General features: G+C 37.3%; 1 protein-coding gene and 1 pseudogene across 1 annotated transcript; both read left to right on the top strand.

The window, feature by feature from the left end:
* LOC131988994 (scavenger receptor cysteine-rich type 1 protein M130-like) overlaps positions 1 to 27,331 on the top strand; it is a 912,635-nt pseudogene that overhangs the window by 708,115 nt on the left and 177,189 nt on the right.
* LOC131988995 (FERM domain-containing protein 7) lies at positions 7 to 26,459 on the top strand. The gene is made up of 12 exons (XM_059354149.1): positions 7 to 135; positions 9,491 to 9,595; positions 9,669 to 9,711; positions 10,218 to 10,296; positions 10,431 to 10,528; positions 11,277 to 11,391; positions 12,233 to 12,380; positions 13,545 to 13,640; positions 14,504 to 14,667; positions 16,114 to 16,182; positions 17,584 to 17,659; positions 25,173 to 26,459. The coding sequence occupies exons 1-12, from the start codon at positions 7 to 9 to the stop codon at positions 26,364 to 26,366; spliced, it is 2,316 nt and encodes a 771-aa protein (XP_059210132.1). The 3' UTR covers positions 26,367 to 26,459.

Here is a 27,331-nt window from a genome sequence, read left to right as displayed (position 1 = left end):
GGAGCCATGGAGGAGCAGCAGCGGAGGACCCGGAGACTCGGCAGCCTCCCCAGCAGGTCCCGGGTCGGCAGGGAGTCCAAGCTGCGGCTGCGGGTCGTTTTCCTGGACGACAGCGAGAGGACCTTCGAGGTGGAGGTGAGATTATGAGATTATCATCTTCATCATTTAGTCTTTTAGGACCTCAAGGAGCTGCTTCAGCTCGGTTTATGTCTCTGTCTCTTTGTGTTTCTGCAACATAGAAATCTATAAATCTATTAAAAGTTCTGCAGCTTCATGGAATCAACTCAGTCTTTGTGCAGAATAACAGTTAGAATGACAGAAACCAGGAAAAAGAACATGCTAAATTGTAATAAAACTGAATTTATATATAAACATTTTTCTAAGTATCAACAATTGTCACGAAGGTTGTAAAAAAATGCTCCACATAAACTACATATTGAAGAAAAAGACACAAAATTACCAAAACAAAAGACAAACAATTACTAAAATGACACAAAATGACTAAGGACAAAAAAAAATACCAAAGAAAACACAAAATTACACAAAAAAATACCAAAATTAGAAAAATATATATGAGAAATGACTAAAATGACACAAAATAATCAAAAGGGACAAATAATTACAAGAAAAAATTACATAAAATGATCATAAACAGTTTTATTCACGTATTGAAGTTTTATCATGTTTCCAGTCTCTCCTGTCCTCTCCTCTCTGCTCTGTGTAAACAGCCTCTCCTGTCCTCTCCCCTCTGCTCTGTGTAAACAGCCTCTCCTGTCCTCTCCCCTCTGCTCTGTGTAAACAGCCTCTCCTGTCCTCTCCTCTCTGCTCTGTGTAAACAGCCTCTCCTGTCCTCTCCTCTCAGCTCTGTGTAAACAGCCTCTCCTGTCCTCTCCTCTCTGCTCTGTGTAAACAGCCTCTCCTGTCCTCTCCTCTCAGCTCTGTGTAAACAGCCTCTCCTGTCCTCTCCTCTCTGCTCTGTGTAAACAGCCTCTCCTGTCCTCTCCTCTCTGCTCTGTGTAAACAGCCTCCTCTTCCACCTGGTAAATATTGTTCTTAATATTAAACTGGCAAACTGAATGTGAAGTTCACAGTTTTCAAAATGACCACACTGTAAAAAATGTTTGTAGAAATTACAATAAAAAGCAGTTAAATTGCATCAGAAATAGGGCGTTAAATTAAACAATTGTATATAAAAGTAGAGACTTTTAATGACAACAAAACTTTATCTTTTACTGTCACAAACTGTAGAAAACACAGTTTTACTGTAAAATATTACATTTTCCTTTAAAATGAATGGAGAAATAACATAATGTCACAAGGACATAACTACCCTAAAACAATAGTAGAACGCTTTAGGTTACCCCGAAATTAGAAACCAATACAACCCTGGTGCTTTTATTTTGAAGGCAATGTACGTATGTGCACCTGCACAGAAACAGAGTTATTGATTTCATTCTCAAAAACACAGATTAACACACTTATTGCCTTATGCATGAAGTTAATAAATTGCTGGTTTTCTGCATAACAAACATGCTCTCTATTGTTTTAGTGGTTTGAACGAATGTTGTGTTTAATAACTGGACAAGTGAGATAATGATTGGAGTTTTTACTGTTTTTTACTGCTATAAATGATTTACTCCACATCAAGATTATTATAGTTAACAAAAACTAACAAAATAACAAAAACTAGAATTGAAAAAACATTTTTGTTAACTGAAATAAAAATAAAAAACAGAGTTTTTAAAGATAAAACGATAACTAACTGAAACTGTATTTTGTGGTTACAAAACTAACTAAAATTATAGTGAAAATGTCCTTCGTTTTGGTCTTTGTCAACTTTTTTCATCTATTTCATCTATCTGGTTTTATGACTTACTAAACTTATTGGGGCTGAGATGGATCAGACAAAGGAAATAAAGGAAACATTTATTGTGACTTTATTGAATCTGGACCCAACAAATACCCCATTACAAAACAACTACAACTAATAAAAACTAAACTACAACTAATAAAAACTAAACCACAACTAATAAAAACTAAACTACAACTAATAAAAACTAAACTACAACTAATAAAAACTAAACTAAAACTAATACAAACTACACTATAACTAATACAAACTACACTAAAACTAATAAAAACTAAACTACAACTAATAAAAACTAAACTAAAACTAATACAAACTACACTATAACTAATACAAACTACACTAAAACTAATAAAAACTAAACTACAACTAATAAAAACTAAACTAAAACTAATACAAACTACACTAAAACTAATACAAACTACACTAAAACTAATAAAAACTAAACTAAAACTAATACAAACTACACTAAAACTAATACAAACTACACTAAAACTAATAAAAACTAAACTAAAACTAACACAAACTACACTAAAACTAATAAAAACTAAACTACAACTAATAAAAACTAAACTAAAACTAATAAAAACTAAACTAAAACTAATAAAAACTAAACTACAACTAATAAAAACTAAACTAAAACTAACATTTTCCCAAAAATAAAAACCAATTAAAACTAGCAAAACTCTAAAAACTCAACTGAATTTGAAAACAAAAAATAACAAAATTAAAACTAAAACTGATAAAATCCCAAACTATCGTAACCTTGCTCCACATTAACAGTCTCATCATAACATGTTTTCTTACCAGTTGCAGCTCAAAACCAGATTATTTATTGCATTTCATAAAGTGATTAAATTAATACTGAGCAGAATTTAGTCCAGAGTTTTGGTCCTCTGGAACCTTCACAGTTTCTCATGTGGCCCTATGGGGAAATTAACTGCCTGTTGATAGAAAAAATGGAGCTTTTGTCCTGAAATCTGGTGCTGAGCCTCCTGACTGACAGTATCTGGTTCCAGGTGGTCTGGTGGTTGTATTTCCATCAGAACACAACTGAATAATGAAGGCAACACGACTCTATAGAGCAGCGATGGGCAACTTAATGCTGCAGGGGCCTCAGTGTTTCATGTTGACCACCACAGGGCCACATATAGGAGCATCACTAACCAGATATGATGAAACTGACATTTAAACATGTTAACAGAGCAGTAACTGAACAGCCTGGCTAACAGCAGACTGGATCACTAATGAGTAGTGGTGTCAACAATAATCGATTCGGCGATGCATCAATGCGGGGCATGCACGATTCAGCATCGATGCGGCAAAGTGCCATCATCAATTATGTTTATTTACTGGCCTCCAGTGGAAAGTTGTGGGGTTTAACACGGTTTTAAACTACAACTCCCAACTACAACTCCAGTTAAAAACTGTGTTAAACTCCAAACTAGTGACAGAGCAATTGCCCCCACAACTTTCCACTGGCGATTTATGTTTTCTTTTTTCAGGTTTGAAAATGCCATATCCAATACCCTGTACCATTTTTTAAAAATGTTTATTTTATTTAATGACATTTATGTCAAAGACACAGGAGAGTGATGATACACACATAGCAGCCAATAAAATCTATTGTTATTAGGCCTATCTACTGCTTGTATTGCCTCATGACTGACGAAAAATGTCCCTTGTTGTGTGCAGTATAATTGTGATGCATCGTAGAATCGAATTGAATCGAATCGTTACCTGGTGAATCGTAATCGAATCGAATTTTGAGGGCAGTGCCAATGCACACCCCTACTAATGAGATCTAGTCTGGAGAACACCTAGTCAGCTCTCCGTAGAGGAGGTGTGGTCTACGATCCTCCAGAGCCGTTTATTGGACGCTACGAATATCTATCAAAGCGTCTGTAGGTAGCTCTTAGCCAATCAGATCAGTTATACCAGATGACGTAGTAGAGCGACAGAAATTGATGTTTCCATAGCCGGACTAGCCCTCTAGCATCTCTACTTTGAGACTAAAATGATCAATTCTCTTCTGCAACGTTTTTCTGCAGCATGTTCTGACTCTGGCTGCTCCGTAGTTTCAGCTCACAGTCTACCAGCAGTGTTGGTGTGTGTGTGTGTGTGTGTGTGTGTGTGTGTGTGTGTGTTGCTGCTGCTTTGCTTCTCCAGTTCTTTCTTTCTGCCAGATTATTTATTTTTCCACCTCATTCCCCCTCATGTCATTCAGCCACACATCCACTGATTGTATGGCCAACAGACGAGCTGCTGGGGGTCTCTGGGGGCTAACATCAACTTTGTCTCTAAACTATCTAGAACTCTGTCTCCAGCTAGATCCAAAGAGAGCTTGGCGTCTGCAGCAGCCATGTTGGATCCGTAACAAAACTACAAAACTACAAGCTTCCATCTGCCCAGTAGTACGCGTCATCGTCATCGTCCCTCCCCGTTCACTGATTGGATCTAAAACAGGGCTAGGAATCGGCCCTGGTTTCCAAAACCTTTCGCAGTGTGAAATGAAATCGAGCGCGCAAGGCATTCTGGGTAAACCCAGGCTAGTAACTTAACATATTTCATGCTCAAATGCATGTTTAACAGTATAAATAGGAATACAAAAGGTTTGAAGCAAATGCAAAATAACCACTAACTTTAAGATTTCTTGCTCAAATGCATGTAGTTGTACTGAGGGCCACTTCTAGTGAGGGTGAGGGCCGTATGTGGCCCCCGGGCCTCCTGTTGATCATCCCTGCTCTAGAGCAGGAAGGATACAATATAATATAGAACTGAGTGTTCAGGGGTTTCAAAACTCAAATTACCTGGGGGCCGCTGGAGGCAGGATCAGAATGATCAAAAAAAGACACAAAATTACATAAAAAAGACACAAAACGACCAAAAGAAATGCAAAGAATTACCAAAAAAGAAACAAAATTATTTTTTCAAAAAAGACACAAAATGACAGAAAAAACATAAAATGACAGGAAGAAAACTAAAGTGCTTAAAAAAGAAACAAAATGACCAAAATGACAAAAAAAAACACAAAATTATTTTAAAAAAGACACAAAATTGTTTAAAAAAGACACAGAATTACCAAAAATGACACAAAATGACCAAAAACAGTAATTAAAGGGACCTTCCACACACAACACGGTAAAGTGCCATTCATATAAAACTCACATTAAACTTTCATATCAAGGTGGGGGCCACAAAATATCGTCACGAGGGCCACAATTAGCCCGCGGGCCGCCAGTTTGAGACCCCTGGTTTATAGTATGTAGTTTATATATTACAGATCAGTCTGACTGAGGCGTTCTGAGAGAAGACACTTAAACATCTGTCTGCTAATTCAGCACCACGGACAGAGACACACTGTTAAAATAATTGTTTAATTTACGGTAAAATACCGTCAGCTGTGGTCGCCAGAACCTTACCGTAAAAATGACAGTGAGAGGGTTTTCTACTATAAATTTGAATGTAAATATCAGAAAAACTGTAATTTGGACTGTATATTCCCTTTATTTGTAGGGTAAATGTGTCCTTGTGACATTTTTGTTTTCTCCAATAATTTCACATGAAAATTTTATATTTTTACTGTAAAACTGTGTGTTTTCTACAGTTTTTTTTTTGTACTATTCCTTGATTTACGGTAATTAAAAGTGTCTACTACGGTGATGTGCAATTTTTAATTATACGCCTTACTGTATTTTCTACAAACATATTTTACAGTGTGTGACGCCATCAGCATCTGAACATCCTGAAGTTATTTGGCGCAGTTTACACATTCATTTTTTTCTCTCACAAAATTACCAAAAAAGACACTGAATTACCAAAAAATTATGTAAAATGACCAAAATAAGACATTATATTACAAACAATTATGTGAAATGACCAAAATAAGACACTAAATTACCAAATAAAGACACAAAATTACCAAAAAATTATGTAAAATGACCAAAATAAGACACTAAATTACCAAAAAAGACACTAAATTACCTAATAATTATGTAATATGACCAACATAAGACATTAAATTACGAAATAAGACATTATATTACAAAAAAAATGTAAAATGACCAAAAAAGACAAAATTACTAAAACAGTTTCCAAAAATATATTTGTTATATTTGTTTCCAAAATTATTTTTTGAGACATTTTTCTCTCCCTCTCCACTCTAGCCTCTCCATAGGGAAACACTGGGGGTATTTTTGTTGTGTTTTTGCAGAATAATTTGAAAACCGTTTGTCGAAACCCTTAGAAAAGTCACAGCACACTGGTCATGGCCGAGCCGGTCCATCTGATACCTTTTTAGTGTTTGTGACCAAAACTCTGGGAGGAGTAGTGGACCGAAAAACAACACGGAAGAAACGGAAGAATAAAATGTAGGATTACGCTGGTGGAGAGAATATGGTTTGCTCTTTCAAGCAAACTATATTAAAGCTGCTGCAGATTGTGACTGTAAACAGGCTGAAGTCTGTCTGTAGATGGTGTTTTCTCTGCAGCTGGTGGTGGAGCACATTCATAGACAGCAGAGTGTGTGTGTGTGTGTGTGTGTGTGTGTGTGTGTGTGTGTGTGTCAGTATTGTGTTAGTAAAGTAGCTCTCTCTCTCTCTGTGTGTTTCGGCCTCGGGGACATTAGTAGCATCCAGAGGAGGAGGAAGAAAGGATGAAACAATAAAAGACATAAAAAGGATGAATGGACGGACGGATGAACGAGGGCTAAAATAACCTCCATACTGAGATATAAATACAGTGTAACTGGTAGTACGTGTCTGACAGACTGACACTGTAACATCAGAAGAAGGTTTGAGAGAGAGTGATACTATGAACGAACAAAACCCCAATGAACGATGAGACGAGAAGAGATGGATGAATGTAGGACTGAAGGAGTGATGGATAAATAGAGTGATAATGTAGTTTATATTATGGAGGAAATATCCTGAGTTTAATCCTCTGGAGTCACCAAAAGCGCCAGCTCAAATAGATTTAGTATCAAATGATAGAACTGGATGGAACCCCTTGGTCACATTTGCATTTTAAAAATGCCTGAAAATTCTTAAAATGGTCCTATTATAGTCTGTTGATACATAAAAATGCATAACATGTCCAAAAGCATGAAAAAACCTATCATATTATAGGATGTCCAAAAAAAACCCCAAAGAAACAAAAAAAAACTGCATAATATTTGTTCAAAAAAAGCTAAAATTAAAAAAGATGAAAATGCCTAAAAATTCTAAAAGTGGTCCTATTATAGTCTGTTAATAAATATAAAAGCAGAATATGTCCAAAAGTATACATAAAAAAATCACCTTGCCATAATATATTATGTTGAAAAATGCAAAAAAAAGGTCAAACTTTAAAATGCCTTAAAATAAAAAAAAAGCCCTATTGTAGTCTGTTAATACATATTATAGGATAATATCTCCAAAAATATGAAAAATATAGGATGTCAAAAAATTAAGAAAAAAAAATTAAAAAAAGAAAACGGCAACGGCATCAAATAAAATGTTAAAAAAAAAGCAACAAAAAAAAAATGACAAATGCCTAAATAATTCTAAAAATGGTCCTATTATAGTCTGTTGATACATAATATAGCATAGTATGTCAAAAAAAATAAAAAATAAAAAAAGCATAATATAGTATGTTGAAAAAAGGAAAAAAAAGAAAAAGGTAAAACTTTAAAATGCCTAAAAATAATAAAACAGAGAACAACACCAGATATCATGCTGGAAGTTAAGAAGAGTTACTTATGGAAGCATTAAAGAGACTTTATAATAAATAAAAGTCATTTTACTAGTAGTTTTATTAGTTTTAGGACTAAAGTCTCTCTATGTGACTGTGTTGTGGTGAAACGAAGCAGCGTCTCTGTTGCTGTGTGGGCGAACGTTTGTTTCCACTAATCACCAGTTAGATCTGTGTTCTCTCCACAGCTGCTCCTGCTCCTCCTCTTCCTCCTCCTCCTCCTCTTCCTCCTCCTCCTCTTCATGACAAGTTAATGAGGGGCGTCCAGAGACCCCCACCAGGCCAACAGACAGAAAACACTAAAAAAAACTCTAGAAACACCAGATCAGTAATTAGAGAGGAGAACAGAGAGAAGGAGAGAAGGAGAGAAGGAGAGAAGGAGAGAAGAGAAGGAGATAGCAATATCTGTAGGGACCAGTGCTGCACTATTGTTATACTGTGGATTTCTTCTTCTTCCTCTTTCGTCCCGCTATTAGTCCTACAACTTGAAGAGTTGCAGGACAAATTATACATCAAAATGTGCGGTTTGATCAACATAAGTCACGAAAAACTGCCTTAAATTTTGCATTGAAATGAATGGGACGGCCGGGAAAAATGAGCGTAAAAGAACAATAATTGGAGATTTTTAAACGTCTACTTCTCCGGCATAATTTCACCTAGAGACTCCATTTAAACTTTAAACAGTAGACACAAGTCTTGTGTATCGGTGTATTAATCCACGTTTCGATAGGTCATATAGTTTTTTATCAATCCCTGTTCAATGACCATGATCATTTTTGGAGAAATTCTGAGATTATAATGGGTGTGTATTGCACGGAATGTTCGTGTCACAGTGTGTGACATCATCACCAGAGTATAGAGGGAGAGAAAAAACTGTCACAAAATAAATTTGAAAACTGCGCTCCAGGCCACAAATTCCACTCTACAGAAATAATTTATACATAGAAACGTAGGAAAATTAGTCTTCTCCCTCACAATCCTCTGGTAAAGCTGTCAGAGTTATAGTTTGGGCGTAGGACGCACAGATGATCCACCAACACCACCAACAGCCTCATTGGCTCCCATATTAAAAACACAGGAAGATTTCTGAAAAAGGGAGATGTAACTGTTTTTTTAGATCGCTCTAACAAAGCTATTTTTTCATTTTTCTTCACAAAAAACATATGTAGACGTTCAGGAAGAACTCGGGACGCTGAAAGTGAAATCGGATCAATGATAGGTATTATGGTTTTGCCAAAAATGCTTTCTGTTCGAGGCCAGAAATTCCAGTCTGATCACCTCTGTTACGGAACATTGGCAGTTGGTGGCAGTTAATTCTGTTGATTGCTGAAGCCTTTGATCCTTTGATCTCTCACAGAAAGAGAACCAGATACACACACACACATTTTGAGGTTAAAGGTCATAGGTTGCTGTATAAATAAATACTTGTAAAGGAATGCTTGTTGTAGGTGTGCTCCTTGTATATTATATAGTATCATAACATTACTAGTATTAAATTGTTAAATTGATAAATCTCTGAAGAATCTCATCATAGTGTACACACACCGGCAGTAGTGGCCCTTTCACTATTTAGGAAATGTTCTAGTTTTTATTATCCTGCATGCTTATTCATAATCTATTTGATTCATAAGAACCAAAACATCCTGTTCTTCCGTCACCTTCTGATGCAGCAGACGGAGTTTGTTTTCAGCTGGTTTGACCTCCGACACAGAAAACAGCATTAGAGGAAGTCTCATTATAAAAAGTGGAAGAAGTAAAAGAGAAACTGAGCTGCAGGACGTGATAATCTCAGGTCCCCAGAGTCTCCCTGGACCCCGTTTTAACAGCTTCTCAATTAAAAAACCCAATTATCACTCTCACTTTCTCACAACTTGTTTCATTTTCTCCTTTCAGCAAAAGGTTTTAGGAGGCGACTTCTTCAACAAAGTGTGTGGTCATCTGAAGCTGCTGGAGAAGGAATACTTCGGCCTGGAGTTCAGGCACCACGGAGGGAACTACGTAAGACACAAAACTACACAAACACAGTCAAGTTTAAAGGATTTATTTGTCTTATAATGTGTTCCTGCTGCAGGTGTGGTTGGAGCTGCTGAAGCCGCTCGCCAAACAGATTAAATGTAAGAACGTTTCTGTTTTTATAATAAATATCTCTCATCTGTCACGCTAAAATAATAATTTTTAATCTTGTGTAGCTAATTTTATTCTTTTAAGGCAGTTTGGGTTTTGATTTATCAATCCTTGGTGCTCTTATTTTTTGAATGGCAAGGTGCTCTTATTTTGAAATGTGTTAAGAATTCCTAAAAAAAACAGCTTCTATTGCCAGAAAAGTGAGTTGTGCATTAATTATGTGCATTATGTTCTTTTTTGGTATTTTTTACATCTACAGTCCTGATAATTATTGATAACCAAAATCATTATGAATAAAACCATGTTAAATGTCTAAATATCAGCTCTTAAATTAAACTCTTATCAGCTATTTTTGTTGTTATCATTATATTTGTCCAAACAAATGAACCTTTAGTTGAACCAGACATTAAAATGAACAACAAATTAAAGAAAAAGGGTCTAATAATTGTTTCCATGACTGTATAATTAACATTTTCTTCTCTTCTCTCTCTGTCAGACACAAACGATCTGTTCTTCAGGTTTATAGTAAAGTTCTTTCCTCCAGATCCTGGACAGCTGAAGAGAGGCCTCACCAGGTAACACTGTCCCTTATAAAGACCTACTGTATATCAATTCATAAACTATATATCTGGTCAAATCCATACTCTATCTAACATACTTTACTCATCTTTCTGTGTGTGTGTGTGTGTGTGTGTGTGTGTGTGTGCAGGTATCTTTTTGCCTTACAGATAAAGCAGGACTTGTCCAACGGCAGTCTGACCTGTAACGACAACAGCGCCGCCCTGCTGGTCTCACACATACTGCAGTGTAAACAGAAAACCATAAAACTATAAAAACTAATGGGGGCTGCTGAGGTTTTCGGGGGAAATTGTAGATAAATATCACTGTTATCAACCATCGATATCAACACACCGGGAACGTACTTCTGTCCTTCACAATAAAATACAGTACAGTAAAAATAAAGACTAACCATCCAACCAACCAACCAACAAACCAACAACCAACCAACCATCCAACCAACCATCAAACCATGCAACCAACCAATCATCCAACCATCCATCAATGCAACCAACCATCCACCCAACCAACCAACCAACCAACCAATCATCCAACCAACCAACCAACCAACCAACCAACCAACCAACCACCCATCCATCCAACCATCCAACCAACCATCCACCCAACCAATCTTCCAACCAACCAACCAACCAACCAACCAACCAACCAACCAACCAACCAACCAACCAATCATCCAACCAACCAACCAACCAACCAACCAACCAACCAACCAACCAACCATCCAATCAACCATCCATCTATCCAACCAACCATCAATGCAACCAACCAACCAACCAACCAACCACCCATCCATCCAACCATCCAATCAACCATCCAACCAATCATCCAACCACCCATTCAACCAACATAATATATCATAAGTAGGATAACAATTGAAGAAAAAATTTAATGGATGGTTGGGAATAACTGTACAGAGCTTGTTTTGTATACGTGTGTGTGTGTGTGTGTGTGTGTGTGTGTGTGTGTGTGTGTGCAGCAGAGCTAGGGGACTATGACGAGGAGCTGGACAGTCACCATCTAGAGATGAAGCAGTACGTCCCCAACCAGGAATATCTGGACCACAAGATCATCAAGTTTCACAAGAAGCACAGGTAAACAATCTGAGGAGGCTTTTATACAAAACACAGACAGAAAAGGGGAGAAAACTCAAGTACTGTAATTGAGTAGAATGTTGATGTTCTTTAATTAAGTATTTCTATTTGATGTAACTTCATACTTCTACTCTGACAGCTTTAGTTACTTTACAGGTCGAGATTTCACATGAAAAACATGATACATTTGAACTTATTAGCCTTTTTTATTAAACCTCATCACAGTATATTAAGTAGTCACAATGAGCCCTATGTTTACCAAATTAAAATATTATATTAATGCATCAATAATAATAATCTAGCAATAAATACAGCTGCATCTCAAATAATTAGAATATGATGAAAAGTCAATTTCCAGTAGTACTGTACATATTAAACATACCTTGTAAAATTGGTCTTTTGTAATATTCAAATGTTTTGAGACAGGGAATTTTAGGTCTTTATTAAATGTAAGCCATAAGCATTATAATGAAGACATGAAATGTTTCATTCTGTGTGTAATGGATCTATAGAATGTGTTATTTTACCTTTTTGAATTGAATTACTGACATAAATAATAAACTTTTCTATCATATTCTGATTTATTGAGATGCACCTGTAGATGATCTGAGTGGGTCCATTCTCCATAACAAGTACTTTTACTTTTGATACTTTAAGTACATTTTCTGATACTTTTGTACTTTTACTTCAGTAAGTTTGGAATGCAGGACCTTTACTTGTAGTGGAGTCATTTCACAGTGTGGTATTAGTACTTTTACTGCAGTAGAGGATCTGAATACTTCTTCCACCACTCTTAAAGTTCTTTACCAGTTTAAACATGTCCGTGTCTCTCTGTCTTTAGAGGCGTGTCTCCAGGAAACTCGGACATCCACCTGCTGGAGGTGGCGAGGAAGCTGGACATGTACGGCATCAGGCCTCACGCCGCTCACGACGGCGAGGGCATGAGGATCAACCTGGCCGTCACACACTCAGGGGTGCTGGTCTTTCAGGTATCAGAATCCATAAATTGGGAAAGAGCACAGAAATGCAATGGAACCAAGTTTCTTCTACCCAAAGTCGCTCATTATAATCTGCAGGGGAAAAAAGTAAAAAACTTTCATGTATTAACATCTAAAACTGACCAAATTCATGTTGGAAATGTTGCTGGGCAATTATCCATCAATCCTTTTTCATTCACTTATCCGGGGCCGGGTCGCGGGGGCAGCAGGCTAAGCAGGGCATTCCAGGCGTCCCTCTCCCCAGCCACAACGTCCAGCTCCTCCTGGACCCCAAGAGAGATATAATCCCTCCACCGTGTTCAGATAAAACTATTTAAAACCAGAATAAAACCAATTAAAACCAGAATAAAACCAATTAAAACCAGAATAAAACCATTTAAAACCAGAATTAAATGAATGACAGACAATAGGTGAGGGTTGGAACGTAGATGGAGCGGTAAATCCAGAGCTTTGCCTTCAGGCTCAGCTCCTTCTTCACCACGACGGTCCGGTACAACGCCCACATCACTGCTGACGCCGCACCAAACCGCCTGTCCATCTCACGCTCCGTTCTACCCTCACTGCTGAACAAGACCCCCAGATACTGGAACTCCTTCTCTTGAGGCAGTACCTCTCTCCACCCAGAGGGGGCAGTACCTGTCTCCACCCAGAGGGGCCAGTACCTGTCTCCACCCAGAGGGGGCAGTACCTGTCTCCACCCAGAGGGAGCAGTACCTGTCTCCACCCAGAGGAGGCAGTACCTCTCTCCACCCAGAGGGGCCAGTACCTCTCTCCACCCAGAGGGGCAGTACCTCTCTCCACCCAGAGGGGGCAGTCCCTCTCTCCACCCAGAGGGGGCAGTCCACCGTTTTCACCCAGAGAACCATGGCCTCAGACTTGGAGGTGCTGACTCTCATCCCAACCGATTCGCACTCTGCTGCAAACCGCCCCAGTGAGTGCTGGAGGTCCCGGTCTGATGAAGCCAAAAGAACCACATCATCTGCAAAAAGCAGAGATGTAATTCTAAGGTCACCAAACCGGATCCCTTCCTCCCCCCGGCTGAGCCTTGAGATCCTGTCCATGAAAACCACGAAAGGGCAATTATTATCCTGCTATATCGCTCATCTTTCTTTTCAGGACATATTATCATGTATTGTTTTCTTGTGTGTTTTTTAGGGAAACACCAAAATCAACACGTTCAGCTGGGCGAAGATCCGCAAGCTGAGCTTCAAACGCAAACATTTCCTCATCAAACTACATGACAAAGTTGGGGTGAGTTTTGGTTTTTAACCCATAAGAACCTATGGTGACATGTGTGTAACAAACACTTTAAATCTTCTACAATCTCTCATATTCAGCTTTATGCTTCACATTAACTCATTAAGTCCCTTAGTAAGACTGTGTGACTGTGACAGGAAGTGACTTCTCCTAAATGTGGCTGTGACTGGAAACAGAAATGTGAAAAAGTAGCTAATTTCAAAAAGCTTATTTTTTGTTACTCGGCTAAGTTTAAACTCATTTAACAATTCTAATCCGTTAATGTCCTTTAGTGCATTTAATTTGTAACAAACAAGTAACAAAAATATCACTGTGATGTATACGTATACATCACATCGAGCTTTTAAACTAAAAATCAAAAACCTGATGTGACGTATTTGTCACAACAACAAAAATGCTAATAGGCCACTCAATTATTTCACTGTTTAAATTATTTTAAATTAATAAACATGCTCTGCTGTACACTTCACCAAATATAAACAAAAAATAATCCTATCCTAATCCATCACAACTTTGATAAATGTTGTGGAGATGCAGAGAAAAAAAGGAAAATTTGTGTTTCTATAAGCAGAAAAGGTGTGTAGTTTATTTATTTTAAAATAAGAAATATCATAAACATCATAAATTCCATAAACGCCCAATGTAGCGTTTATGTCACATCACAGATCTTTGACATTTAGGGGAAGTATTTTTTTTAAAAAACATCATAAATGTGTTCTATGTGGTATATCCCCCATAATGTTCCTTCAAGGATAAATAGGTCTGGGTTATTATGGGTTAAATCCTTGTTTGGTTGTTAATTATTAATGTGCATTAATGTAATGTGTGTGTGTGTGTGTGTGTGTGTGCGCGTGCAGCCGTCGTGTAAGGACACGCTGGAGTTCTCGATGGCCAGCAGAGACGTCTGTAAGTCCTTCTGGAAGACGTGTGTGGAGTACCACGCCTTCTTCAGGCTGGCCGAGGAACCGCAGACGGTCCACAAAACGCTGCTGTCCTGCAAAGGCTCCAGCTTCAGATACAGGTACAACACTCTATATTAGTATTATTAAACACTCTATATTATTATTATTATTATTATTATTAAACACTCTATACATTAGTATTAAACACCAAGGTTATTATAGTTAACGAAAACTAACAAAATAACGAAAACTAGAATTGAAAAAACATTTTCGTTAACTGAAATAAAAATAAAAACTAGAGTTTTTAAAAAAACGATAACTAACTGAAACTGTATTGTGTGGTTACAAAACTAACTAAAACTAACTAAAATTATAGTGAAAATGTCCTTAGTTAGCCCTTTTTTCTTTTCTTTTTTCATTTTCATTTTCATTTTCATTTTCAGTGTTTCTATTTGAACATGCAACACATGGTGAATATGTTTACTGAGACTGGGATGTTTACACTAGAACCAAAATACAAAACACCCAGAACTGTAAGAGTTAATAACCTTATTGGGGCTGAGATGATAAACCAAAGGAAATAAAGGCGAAATTTATTATGACCTCTTTGAATCTGGCACCCAACAAATACCCCATTACAAAAAAACTAAAACTAACACTAAAACTAATAAAAACTAAACTAAAACTAAGCATTTTCAAAAAATAAAAACTAAACTAAAACTAGAAAACTCACTCTAAAAACTAACTAAAACTAACTGAATTTGAAAACAAAAATTCACAACAAAATTAAAACTAAAACTAATACTAATAAAAAATCAAAAACTATTATAACCTTGTTAAACACTCTATACATTAGTGTTTTAGTCTATCAAACTGTATGGTTATTTCTACTATAAGGGCCACAACTAGAAAAAAAATGTAATTACGAGATTAAAGTCAATAAATAAAATTTAAAAAATAAAATAAAAAGTCAATTAATTCAATATTTGACTTTATTTTTTAATTTATTCAATATTTATGACTTTATTCTCGTAATTACTTAAATAACTTCGACTTTATTCTCATAACTAATTCAATATTTTCCACTTCATTCTCATAATCAATTAAATAATTTTGACTTTATTTTTATAACTAATTAAATATTTGACTTTATTCTCATAACTAATTCAATATTTTTGACTTTTATTTTTATAACTAATTAATTCAATATTTACAACTTATATATTTATATTATATATTTACAATATTTTTTTCTAGATGTGGCCCTAGTACTCTGTCGTAGTTAATGCTACATTTTTAAAAAATATTTAATGTCAGTTTTTTTATGTCTTTTTCCTGAAAAGCACTGTGTTCATTAGCTTATTTTTATTACTTAATATTAAAATGTTATTATTATATGAATGTAATATTATAAGTAATGTGGTATGAAGGTACACTCACAGATTGATTTTTTTATTGAAAAGAAAAGTATTTTTTTTTCTCTGTTTCTGTTGTCTTTGCATGTAAGCTGTATTATTAGCTAAAAGATAATGATAATTGTGATTCCCTGTGTATTTGTGTGGTAGTGGGCGGACCCAGAAGCAGCTGTTGGAGTGTATGGGCTCAGGAGAGAAGAAGCCGTCACACTTTGAGAGGTAACAATAAATTAATTTTTTACAAGTCAAATGTAAACAAACCGACTGATGCTACAACTCATCTGTGTTCTTGTTGGAAAAGTTGTCTCCTTCCTCTTGTTGGTAAACTTTCACCATATTTTAGTCTGAACTGAATTCTTATTCCACCAGATATTGTTTTGATCTACACACATCCAGGAATTAATCCAGTCAAGTTACTTCCACACCAATTCAACCTCCTTTTTGATTGGTTGAGAATTTATTTGAACACAAAATAAAAGACGAACAATTAAAAACAAACAACAATAAATACAAGACAACAAAACAAAATGAAACAACAAGACTCAACACTTATTTGTCTTCAAAAGGAGCCAAAGCTTATTAAATCCCTTCTTCCTATGTTTATTTACTATATTCAGTTATATAACAACAATAATATGTGTAGCCTATATATGTATGTATAACATAGATGTATGTAACACATAGAAATGTAGCATATAAACTTATTATTACCATTATTAACATACATAACTTGTTATTAACTTGCACACACATACATACACCAACACAATGAACAAACAAACAAAACAACACACACAAAAGAGAAAAATAGTAATAATACATTTAAAAACTAAAACATCAGCAATAACCACCGACTGTCATTCACACAGCCGTTTTCATCCCTATATCGTGTGAAGACATGCTTTTTATATTTCATTACTTCCAGACCAGTTCAACCTTTTTAGACTGCTAATATTTAGGCTAACAGTTGTTAGCGATGCTACTAGTTGTTGAAACAAATAAAAGTAACTACAATGATCTTTCTCAAATGGCGGCCATGTTTAACATTTAGGTTGTAACTTTTATGAACTAAAAATTGATTAACAAAGTTGAGGATTTTGATGGAAACAGCTACAACAGTTCGCTAGCTAGCATACTTGTTAGCAAGCTTCTAGTTGCTAAGCTGGACTAGAGTTTGAACTCCCAAAAATGAGTCAAAAACAGGTTTAGAGGCTTAACAATGTTCGTTTACAGTTAAATAAACTTAAGGATTTAGACAAATTTAAATACTTAAATCAAGCTAGCTGGATAACAGCAACTGTAACAGCTAGCTAGTCAAATATAATATTTAAGTTACATTTGGGAACAACTAGAACAACAGTTGGCCTGCTAGCTTACTTGTTAGCAAGCTACGAGCCAGCTCAAGTCTGGTAGGTCCCAAAAGTGAGTCATACATGGGTCTGAATTCTTAAAGTTGTTGTTCTTATAGTGAATAAACTTAAAAGCACCACATTTTAGTCAGATAGCCAACAGATCGTACAATAATGTTCAAATAATTAATCTTTCCATTGGAGTTCAAGTATCAAATATGTTGAACAAACAGGAGCTAACAAGCTTTGTGTCTTCTCGCTCTTCATCCAGGACTTACTGCCAGTCGGACTACGACCCCCGACAGTGCCGCTCCTCCCCTGATCTCCTCACGGACGTCTCCAAACAGGTAATAAAACCACCATTTCAGCACATACCATGCACAAGTTGAAAAAACAGAACAATTGTTCTGCAACTGTGTTGATAATCAACTCATTGTTTATGTCCATTTTCAAGCAAGAATACCAAATACTTAATGATTTTCTCGATTTATTCTTGATCTCAGTTGGCAAGACTCTTTAAAACTAGATATGATGTTAATACGACACAAAACTAGACGACCCAGGGAATCCGTTGGTAATAATTGTCAGCCTGCTCCAAGACAGTGAAACAGGTCATGGTCCAGTCATTCATGACTGTGTTGATGGTGCGAGGCATCCCACCTTCAATTACATGTAGCCAAAACAAAGGACGTGCTCATTGATTTTAGGAAAAACAATTGAGACACAAGAAATCACATCAATCAAAGGTCAGACTGTTCAATGTGTGCAATCTTATAAATACCTGATAATAGACGCAAAACTCACATTTGAAACTAACTGTGAAGCAGTGAGTAAAAAGGGCCTCAGCGCCTGACTGTTCTGTTCGCTTCCACATTGACAAATCCATCATGAGCCTCTTTATCACGCTTTTATTGAATCAGGCCCCGTTTACACGAGGACGCTCGCGGGTAAAAACGACAAAATATTTTATCGGAAGTGCCTTTCGTTTAGATGGTGACGGCGTTTTTGGGGCTTAAAGACGCAAAAATCTGAAACCACCCTCCAAAGTGTAAAAGTGTAATCCTCTCCTCCGTAGCGTGTCGTCTACACTGACAAGACACAAAACTCTGATCTGATCTGCTCACGTCACGTATGTGTTTACGTCACATACATGCTCCAGGACAGGAAATAAACAAACGTGGGATTATTTCCATGGTGGGACCTTCAAGCTGCTCTGGCAGCTCTAATAAACTTACAGGAGTCTTTCCACCAAATGTCCAGGATATGTACAGATAGTATTAGTGAACAGAGAAGGATCTGGAATTACCTCCATCACATTCTGGATGCAGCAATTCGTCGGAGGCGAGCCAGACGGCTGTGAACGAGACCTGGGAGATCTAGTGATGGAGGAGAACTTTGTGGAAGGAGTAGCTGATGAAAATGTGAAAACTTCTGCATGCCCAAAGATGCTCTTATCGCTTTAAGTGATGCCGCCTGGCTGCATACAATCGAATTCCACACACTTTTGCGTCACCGTATGCAGCAGTTTTCCTCCCGAAAACGCTCGTCTAAACGAGGAATAAAAAGTGAAGACGAGACGCCACTTTTGCGTCTTCTTTTCAGACCGTCCTCGTGTGAACGGGGCCTCAGTTTTATTATTTGCACTAGCAGCCTGGTTTGGGAGCCTCTCATTGAAAAATAAAAACTCACTCAACCAAATAGTAAAGTGTTCCAGCAGAGTGATTGGTGAGCCACAACTCAACGTGGAGACCTTGTACACAAAACAATCACAGCACATTACTGGTTCACTTTTAAACGACAGTTCCCATCCATTACACACAGTTTCAGCTTCTTCCCTCTGGGCGTTTAGCTTTACAATCCCTAGAACAAAAAGACACAAAGACAGTTTTGTCCCTGCAGCCATTACACTGAGGAACAAGTCATAGCTGCTTTGCACAGCTGTTTATTAATTGTTGCTGTTATGTATGTATTTACTATTTCTATATTTTAACCTTTATCTATGTTTTTACAACCAAGCAAGTTTTATTTTATTTTGCTGTTTTATTTTGTTTAATTTTCCTTTCTTCTTTTTTTGCTATTCCCATTTTTAGTTCACATCAATATCTAAGTATAGTCTGGACCTGTATGTTTTTAATTTAATTTTACTTTATTTTTATTTAATTTTTTTTTTTTTTTTGTGATCAAATTTTTATTATTTTCTTCTCCTTTCAAACCACATACAGCCACATCCCACCCCACATCCAACTGTACAGCATATCAAAAACCACTGTGGGCAGCATGTGAGAAAAACAACAAACAAGAATCTGAACTACCTTCCCACCCCCCTTCCCCCCATACCTCCCTCACCCCTCTGGCTTACTCCCTCCCCCTCCCTTTGCTGGAGTCAGTCATAAATAAAAAATAATAATTATAATAAGAGAAAATAAAAATAAAAATAATAAAAATAAATAAAAACATAATAATATTAAATAAATAATAATAGCAATAATAATAATAATAATAATAATAATAATAGTAATAATAGTGATAATATATATATATATATTTTTTAAATATAACGAATATAAATAAATAGTAAAAATAACAGTAATTACACAGGCAATTTAATTAATTACTACAGATAAGAAATATGTGGAGAAAAAAAAGAATAAAGAAAAAATAATAAAAAATAAAGAAAAAAAAGAGTTGTACCTCTCCTCTTTACATAATGAAATATTCAAGACCCAAACATAAACAAAAAGGGTAAAAAGAAAAAACATACATACATACTAAATACATGTAATTATCTGTTCATATATTCCGTAAAGGACAATAAAAAAAAAAAAAAATACAATTTTACATGAACAATTATATCTTCCAACCCATTTGGAGAGCCAAACCTTGTTGGCCAATCAGTTTCACCTATGTAGCTTAAGCCTAACCTTCTCCATTGCTCTAGAGAGGATCTCAATATTATCTGCTATAGCCCCATTTGATCGAGCAATAGATAATTCTAAAATAATAATGTCATGTAATAGGGCCAGCCACTGAGGTATACTGAGTGCATGTGGCGGTTTCCATCTTTGTATTAACATTTTCTTTGCTGCTGTCAAACCTAGAAACAACAATCTTCTCTGAGAGAACTTAAAAAGTAATTGCGAATCATCATTTAACAGTAAAATAATCGGGTTACATGGTATGTTAACCCCAATTATATCTCCCATCAAGGATGCTACTTGCGACCAAAAAAACTCCACATCTGGGCATTGCCACATCATATGTAGATAAGTTCCTATTTGTCTGCTATTACATAAAGGACAGATGGGAGTAGAAGAAAGATGGAGTTGACAGCGTTTCCTAGGGGTGAAATAGAGTCTGTGGATAAATTTATAATGGAGCATTTGATGATTGAAATTTCGTGACGTAACTTTAATATTTCCCCATACTCTCTTCCAGTCGATAATTTGCTTCCACTCCTTCAAATCAACATTCCATACTCTGGTCACCCCCAATGGAAAACTTTTAGCCTCTTGCAGTTTTTGATATAAGGTGGATACCAACCCCCTCGATTTAGATTTAATACAAAAAAGCTTAAGGAGCGGATGTTCAGGAGGGGAGGTATTACATGGGATTCCATAAGCTAAAACCGCACTTCTCACTTGTAAATAAAAATAAAAGGATGTTCTAGGTAAATTATAAGCACTCTTAAGATCCTCATATGATCTTAGACCTCTACTGTCCATAATATGAGCGAAAGTGTGGACACCTGTATTAGACCATGGAGGGTAAATAATCGGTTTCCTCTCCAAGCAAAATAAGTTATTTCGAAAAATTGGTGTCTGAGTATGCCACTGCACCTCCCAATTTGCTAATTTCTCCACCTGTTGCCAAATTTGTATGGAATGAGCAATTATAGGGCCAAATTTTGACTGGCAATCTCTGGGAGATAAACCACAAAATACTAAATCTTCCAATCTATAAGGGGATGCAATATTACTTTCAATCTTGAGCCATGGAGTATTTAACTCTTGAGAAAACCAATTTCTAAGAGGGCAGAGCATAAATGACAAGTAATATAAATTAAAGTCGGGCAGTCCAAATCCCCCTAACTGTTTGCCTTGTTGAAGTATTGTACTTTTAAGTTTTGGTCGTTTCCCTGTCCATAAAAATTTTGATACTACACTCTGAATCCTATTCCAATAGTGGGCAGGTGAGGGTAGAGGCAGCATACAAGATAAAAAATTGATCTTAGGTAAAACCATCATATTAACAACTGATATTCGACCACACAATGACAGTGATTTATGATTGAACCATCTATCCAGATCCCCTTTGACAGAATTGGTTATTCGTTTGTAGTTCTTCTTAATAATTTTGTCAAGTGTAGAAAAAATATCAATGCCAAGGTACTTGAATTGCGAAACAATTGGAATTTCTGTGTGTAAATCTGAGTATTCTGAAACGTTTTTTTTTAAAAACAGAAGTGCGGATTTGTTCAGATTTACTTTGTATCCTGAAAATTCACTAAATAGTGAAATAATCTTATTACTGTATGGCAAATCATGAAACACATTACTGAAATATAATAAAATATCATCTGCATATAATGAAATTGAATTATGCACGTTTCCAACCACTATAGAGTCTATATTTTGACATTGGCGAATTTTTTGTGCCAGGGGTTCCAGTGAAAAGATAAATAAAAGCGGCGAAAGAGGGCAGCCTTGGCGAGTTCCTCTGCCTACAGAAAACGGAGAGGAACACTGGTTCCCAGTCGATACTATCGCTGAAGGATTATTGTACAAAACTTTTAGCATATGTATAAATTGTCCACCAAAGCCCATGTGCTCTAATGTAAACCATAGGAAGCTCCACTCAAGACGATCAAACGCCTTTTCCGCGTCTATTGATAATACTGCCGGCAGTGAACACACATTAGGTGCAGAGTGTATAACATGGAGGAGTCTTCTCACATTATCTGATGCTAATCTATTTTTAACAAAACCTGATTGATCAGGATGAATAAGCTTTGATGTTACTAAATCTAATCTATTAGCTAAAGTTTTTGCAAATAATTTCACATCAGCATTTAGCAATGATACTGGCCTGTAACTTGCACAAACTGTAGGGTCTTTATTTGGCTTACATAAGAGTGAAATAATGGCTGTATTGACATCTCTGTTGAAAAAGCCCTTCTTGAGAGATGCATCAATCATATCAAACATAATCGGTCCCAAATCCGACCAAAACTCAAGATAGAATTCTGGCGGGATGCCATCTAATCCCGGCGATTTGCCTCTTTTCATCTGTTTTAGTGATTCAAATAGTTCATTTAGGGTAATTCTATCATCTAAGGACTTACTCTCCTCTTTTGTAAGCTGAGGTAGACACAGACCCTCAAAAAAAGAGTTCATAAGTTAGGCTGAGTCCTCCATTTCATCTATTTCACTTTGGTACAGCTCTTGATAAAAATTTCTGAATTGCTGATTTATCAATTGAGGGTCATGCAAAATTGTGCCATCTTCAGATTGTATTGATGGTATAACAGACAGGCGTTCATTATTGCAAAGTTTGCTAGCCAGTAGAAAGCTTGGTTTGCTGCCATCCTGATAATGGGATTGTCTAACTCTATGTATTAAAAATTCGGACCTCTGGCTGAGGAGAGAGTTTAATTTTAATTTAATTATGGATAACTCTTTCTCTCTTTCAATAGAAAAATTATTTTGTTGTTGATGAGTTAAGGAAGAAAGTTGATGTTCCAAATAATTTATTTCTTTCAATTGCTTCCTATTTTGTCCAGAGGCAAATGCAATTGAATTGTTCCGTATAAACCCTTTTGTGGCATCCCACAGAATTCTAGCATCAGAGACCGAGCCTTTATTAATGGATAAAAATTCCTTTAACCCTTCTCTAAACTGACTAGTAAAGTCGGGCTTCCGCAGAAGACTGGTATTAAACCGCCAGCGTGTTGCACGGCTAGGAGATGCAGTTAACGAAAAAGTACACAAATTGGCATGATGATCAGACAGAGACATATGTATTATTTCTGCTTTATGGACTCGATGTACCAATTGAGAGGAAACAAGGATGTAATCTATTCTTGAAAAGGAACCATGTCTGCCCGAATAGAAGGTATACTCTCTTATAATGGGATGGTGGGTTCTCCATATATCCAAAAGACCATAATCTGAAATTAAATTACGTAACGCCAAAGTATTTGGGGAAACATTAGTCTTAGTTGTTTTGTCCATTAAAGGATCAATAACTGTATTATAGTCACCCCCTAGCAAAATTTTAAATTGATTAATTTTATGGAGAATTTGATGTAAAGATAAATAAAAAAATTTATCGTACACATTAGGAGCATATACTGAAAGAAAGGCAACTTTTTCCCCTTCAATAGTAGTTGCAACATAAGTAATCCTTCCCTCTTGGTCACTGCCTTTTTCTACAATATCAATTTGAAGATTAGAACGAAATAATATCATAACTCCCTTAGTTTTATTGTTTGCTGATGAATATGATACTACTTTAAATATAGTGTTATTCATTTTAGTAATATCCTGCTGCATCAAATGGGTTTCTTGTAGCAACGCAATGTCTACCTTTTTTTTCTTTAATATCTGTAAACAGCTACCACGTTTCTTCGCTTCGTTAATGCCTTGTACATTCCATGATAAAACAGATAAGCCTGACATCATTGAACTGCTTTAGTAAAAAAAGAAAAAAAGAAAGAAAGAATAATGACAGTAAGTAATCTACTAAAACATGATATGCAAATGCTCAGGATACAACTCACCCCACTACCAGCAAATTCCCCACCTCCCCCTCCCTCCCCTCCCTTAAGCCAGAGTCCTCTCATTAACCCCACAGCCCTTTTCCAGGGTTCCACCCCCCTTCCCACCCCTAAACAAAAATAGGGAGAATTCCTGAAATACTTGGAATTTATGTTATCAAAATCATTATTTACCCCATCTTGTTTATTATTTTTATTTAATTTGACATTTCTTTTTTTTCCCAGATCTTTATTAACAATGATATATAAAGATATACAAAGAAAAAATGTCAGTTACAGTATCTGTAGAATTAAATATATATATAAAAATAAAATAATAACATAATAAGGCACACAGGGCATAAGGTGCTTCCCTTTATATTATTCTGAGGTTTCTGAAAATAAGTTTTTAAGTGTATGAGAGTGCGTTCACATTTCTTATTTGACATAAACTCTAAAGTTTCGGTATAAAACTTTAATTTTATTGTTAAAACGTTAAAGTTAGGGAGGGATTTGGAAAACTTCATCTTGTGGATGTGAAACTTACTCATCAGAAGCATAAGATTTGTTATAAAGCATACTGTTTTGTTATTAGAATCAAATTTTGAGATAATATCTTTAGGTTAAAAAATGATGATGGTCTGTCCAGTCTTATCAAGTATGAAGTTTTCCATATCTCCCCAAAATATAGATGACAATGGGCAAAGATAAAATAAATGTAAAGTTGTCTCTGGCTCATCTCCACAAAAAGTGCACATTTCGCTTATATCAGCAAACCTGGAAATTGATTCATTACATGGGTAAATATTATGTAAACTTTTAAAATGAACCTCTCTGATTTTATTTGAGAGAATTTGCCATTTCTTAACTGCCACTGTCTGAAGTTGAATGATGTGTGATATGTGCTTCTTTTGTGTGTGTGTATGAGGACTTTATACTGCGAACAAAATCTACCTCTGGGTGAACTTGTACCACTGTTTTACCATTAAATAAATATCAGGTTGAGCTTTAGGATACTGTGGCACAAGACTCAACAAGTTACTGAAATTAAAATGATCATTCGCTGCAGCCCTCATAAGGAGTGTTTGTTTTTCTCACCTCTTCAGGTGTTCGAGCACTCCCACCCGTTCACCCGGGCGGTCTGCAGCCAGGAAGAGTTGGACCCCCATCACAGAGGCCTACGCAATGTAGAAATGGGTGGAGGCGGGGCTAAACGCAGCCAATCATCTGTCGAGGTCGCCCAGAGGACGCACTCTTACGTCCAGGTCACCCCCCTCTCTCCACATCACCAGTCGGCCAAGCTGAGGTCGGCCTCCACGTCTGTGATGGAGGACACAAGGGGGGGGCGGGGTGGAGCCCAGCGCCAGGCTCAAAGGCTAGCCGGCGTCTACGGCAACCGGTCGCGGCGTCGGCCAAACCCCCAGCCGCACCCGGACGCCGCTCAGCAGCTGGTTCTTCTCTACCCAAACAGTCCAGCCTACCAGTATCACCCCATCCTCCCAACGTTCCCCTTAGCTGGTTCCTCGCCTCTCAACCGGCACCCTTACCTGACCGACTACGTCGCCGTTTCGTCGCTGGAGCGTTTCCCACAAGCAAGGTCGCGGGATTATGTGCGGATGGATGGTCTGTCGCGGCCTCCTTTCTACCCGCTGGGCCACGATTCACCGTCCCTCTCGCCAATCAGGAGGAACCTCCGCCCCTCTGGATCGGGCGGGCTGGGATTGGCTCGGGTCTACCAGCCGGGAAGTAACGGAGCGAGGCTGTTGGGGGTCGGACATACGGAGGCGGGGCATTACAGTGACGACTCCAACTTCCTGCCGGGGCTGCCTCGCCGAGTGGCGAGCCAACCAGATGTCAAGTTTCACCTCTCGAGGAGTTCTAACCCTGGATTCAACCCCGCCTCCGAGTTCCGTCCTCTGGGTTACTACCCGCACCTGACACGCCCCTCCAGACCCACCTACCTCCCGCTGAACTCCTCCCCCGTGCCCGATCGACCCACCTCACTATGCATGATCGGCGGCACCACAGGAAGCTACAGCGACTCAGACCCGGAGGTCTTCTACCCGTACTACTGCCCACCACCCCAACTGGGGAAGGTGGTACGTTCCGGTGGACTCGCCAGGATGAGGTTCTCCTCTGGGAGCCTCCAGCTGGACGAGGAGGAAGAGGAAGAGGAGGAAGATGGAGCAGCGAAGGGGAGAGCAAAAAAGGAGTTGAAGGGTGATGAAGAGAAGAAAGAAAAGACAGGAGGAGGAGACGAGACTGCAGGGACTCCGGAAATTACAGAAGTCACATTGTAGATGAAGAAGAAAACAAAGGTTCATGAGGTGATCACACTCAAAACTCAGACTGTTGATAAAACAGGACAACTGGAATAAATGTGACGGCTTTGTGAGAGAAGAGTATTGGTTTTGAGGTGTACTGGCAGATGAAATGTACTTTATTTTGCCTTGTTTTAGTGAAAACCTCAGCTTCTTTGGTAGCCACATTATGGGTACAAACTAGGAAATTTTGAGGATTATTAATTTCCGTATAGGTGTACCCCGTCTAGCTAACCATTGAAGGTAAAACCAGCTGTGCTAGCCTTGGCTGCAGCAACTGACCTCATTTTCAGCTTATTACAACTTTGAGATTTTTGTATCTGGCCAACGTTTTCATTGGTTTTTGTACAAGAGACGGCTCAGAAAGGAGACGGCACACTCACGAGTCGTTGCCTGTATCTGTGTAAAATTGGTTTAAGCACTGCGCCAACGAATGGCGGCAGGTTGTGGGTCTATTCACTCCAACGAGGGAGGTGATCGTGAGCACAGGTTATGACCGATTCCTCCGCCCGGGGTCACAGAAGTAAATATTGGACCCTTTTTTTCCTAGGCCACATGCCTTTCAAACAGTCTGACACTAAATTGGATTTTTTTTGGGCAGACAAATGGGAGAAAATAAACTTTATCTGACACCTGTCCGGGTCAAAGCAGCACAGTCTTGCAAGATCTAGCAACAAAGCTAGCATAATGTTAGCTAAACTTGTGAAAAAACGGTACCAACAGTCCGTAGATCTGTAATTTTTGCTTGATCAGAACGACTTTCATTTGGCAGAACATTTTAATTTTTATGACTAAGCCCTACATGAACTAAACATGGGACCTCTGGACATTTTGCAACTTTGCTAAAAAAATAGGTCAGAAAATTTGTCTGGACTTTAATATGAAGTCTTGTTGGTGTGATGCGTTTGTAGGTGTGAAAACATGTAGGATAACGTTCTGGGTGA

The sequence above is a fragment of the Centropristis striata genome, chromosome 17, assembly GCF_030273125.1.
Source record: "Centropristis striata isolate RG_2023a ecotype Rhode Island chromosome 17, C.striata_1.0, whole genome shotgun sequence".
Classification (NCBI taxonomy): Eukaryota; Metazoa; Chordata; class Actinopteri; order Perciformes; family Serranidae; genus Centropristis; species Centropristis striata.
This window is presented reverse-complemented; position numbering and strand designations above follow the sequence as displayed.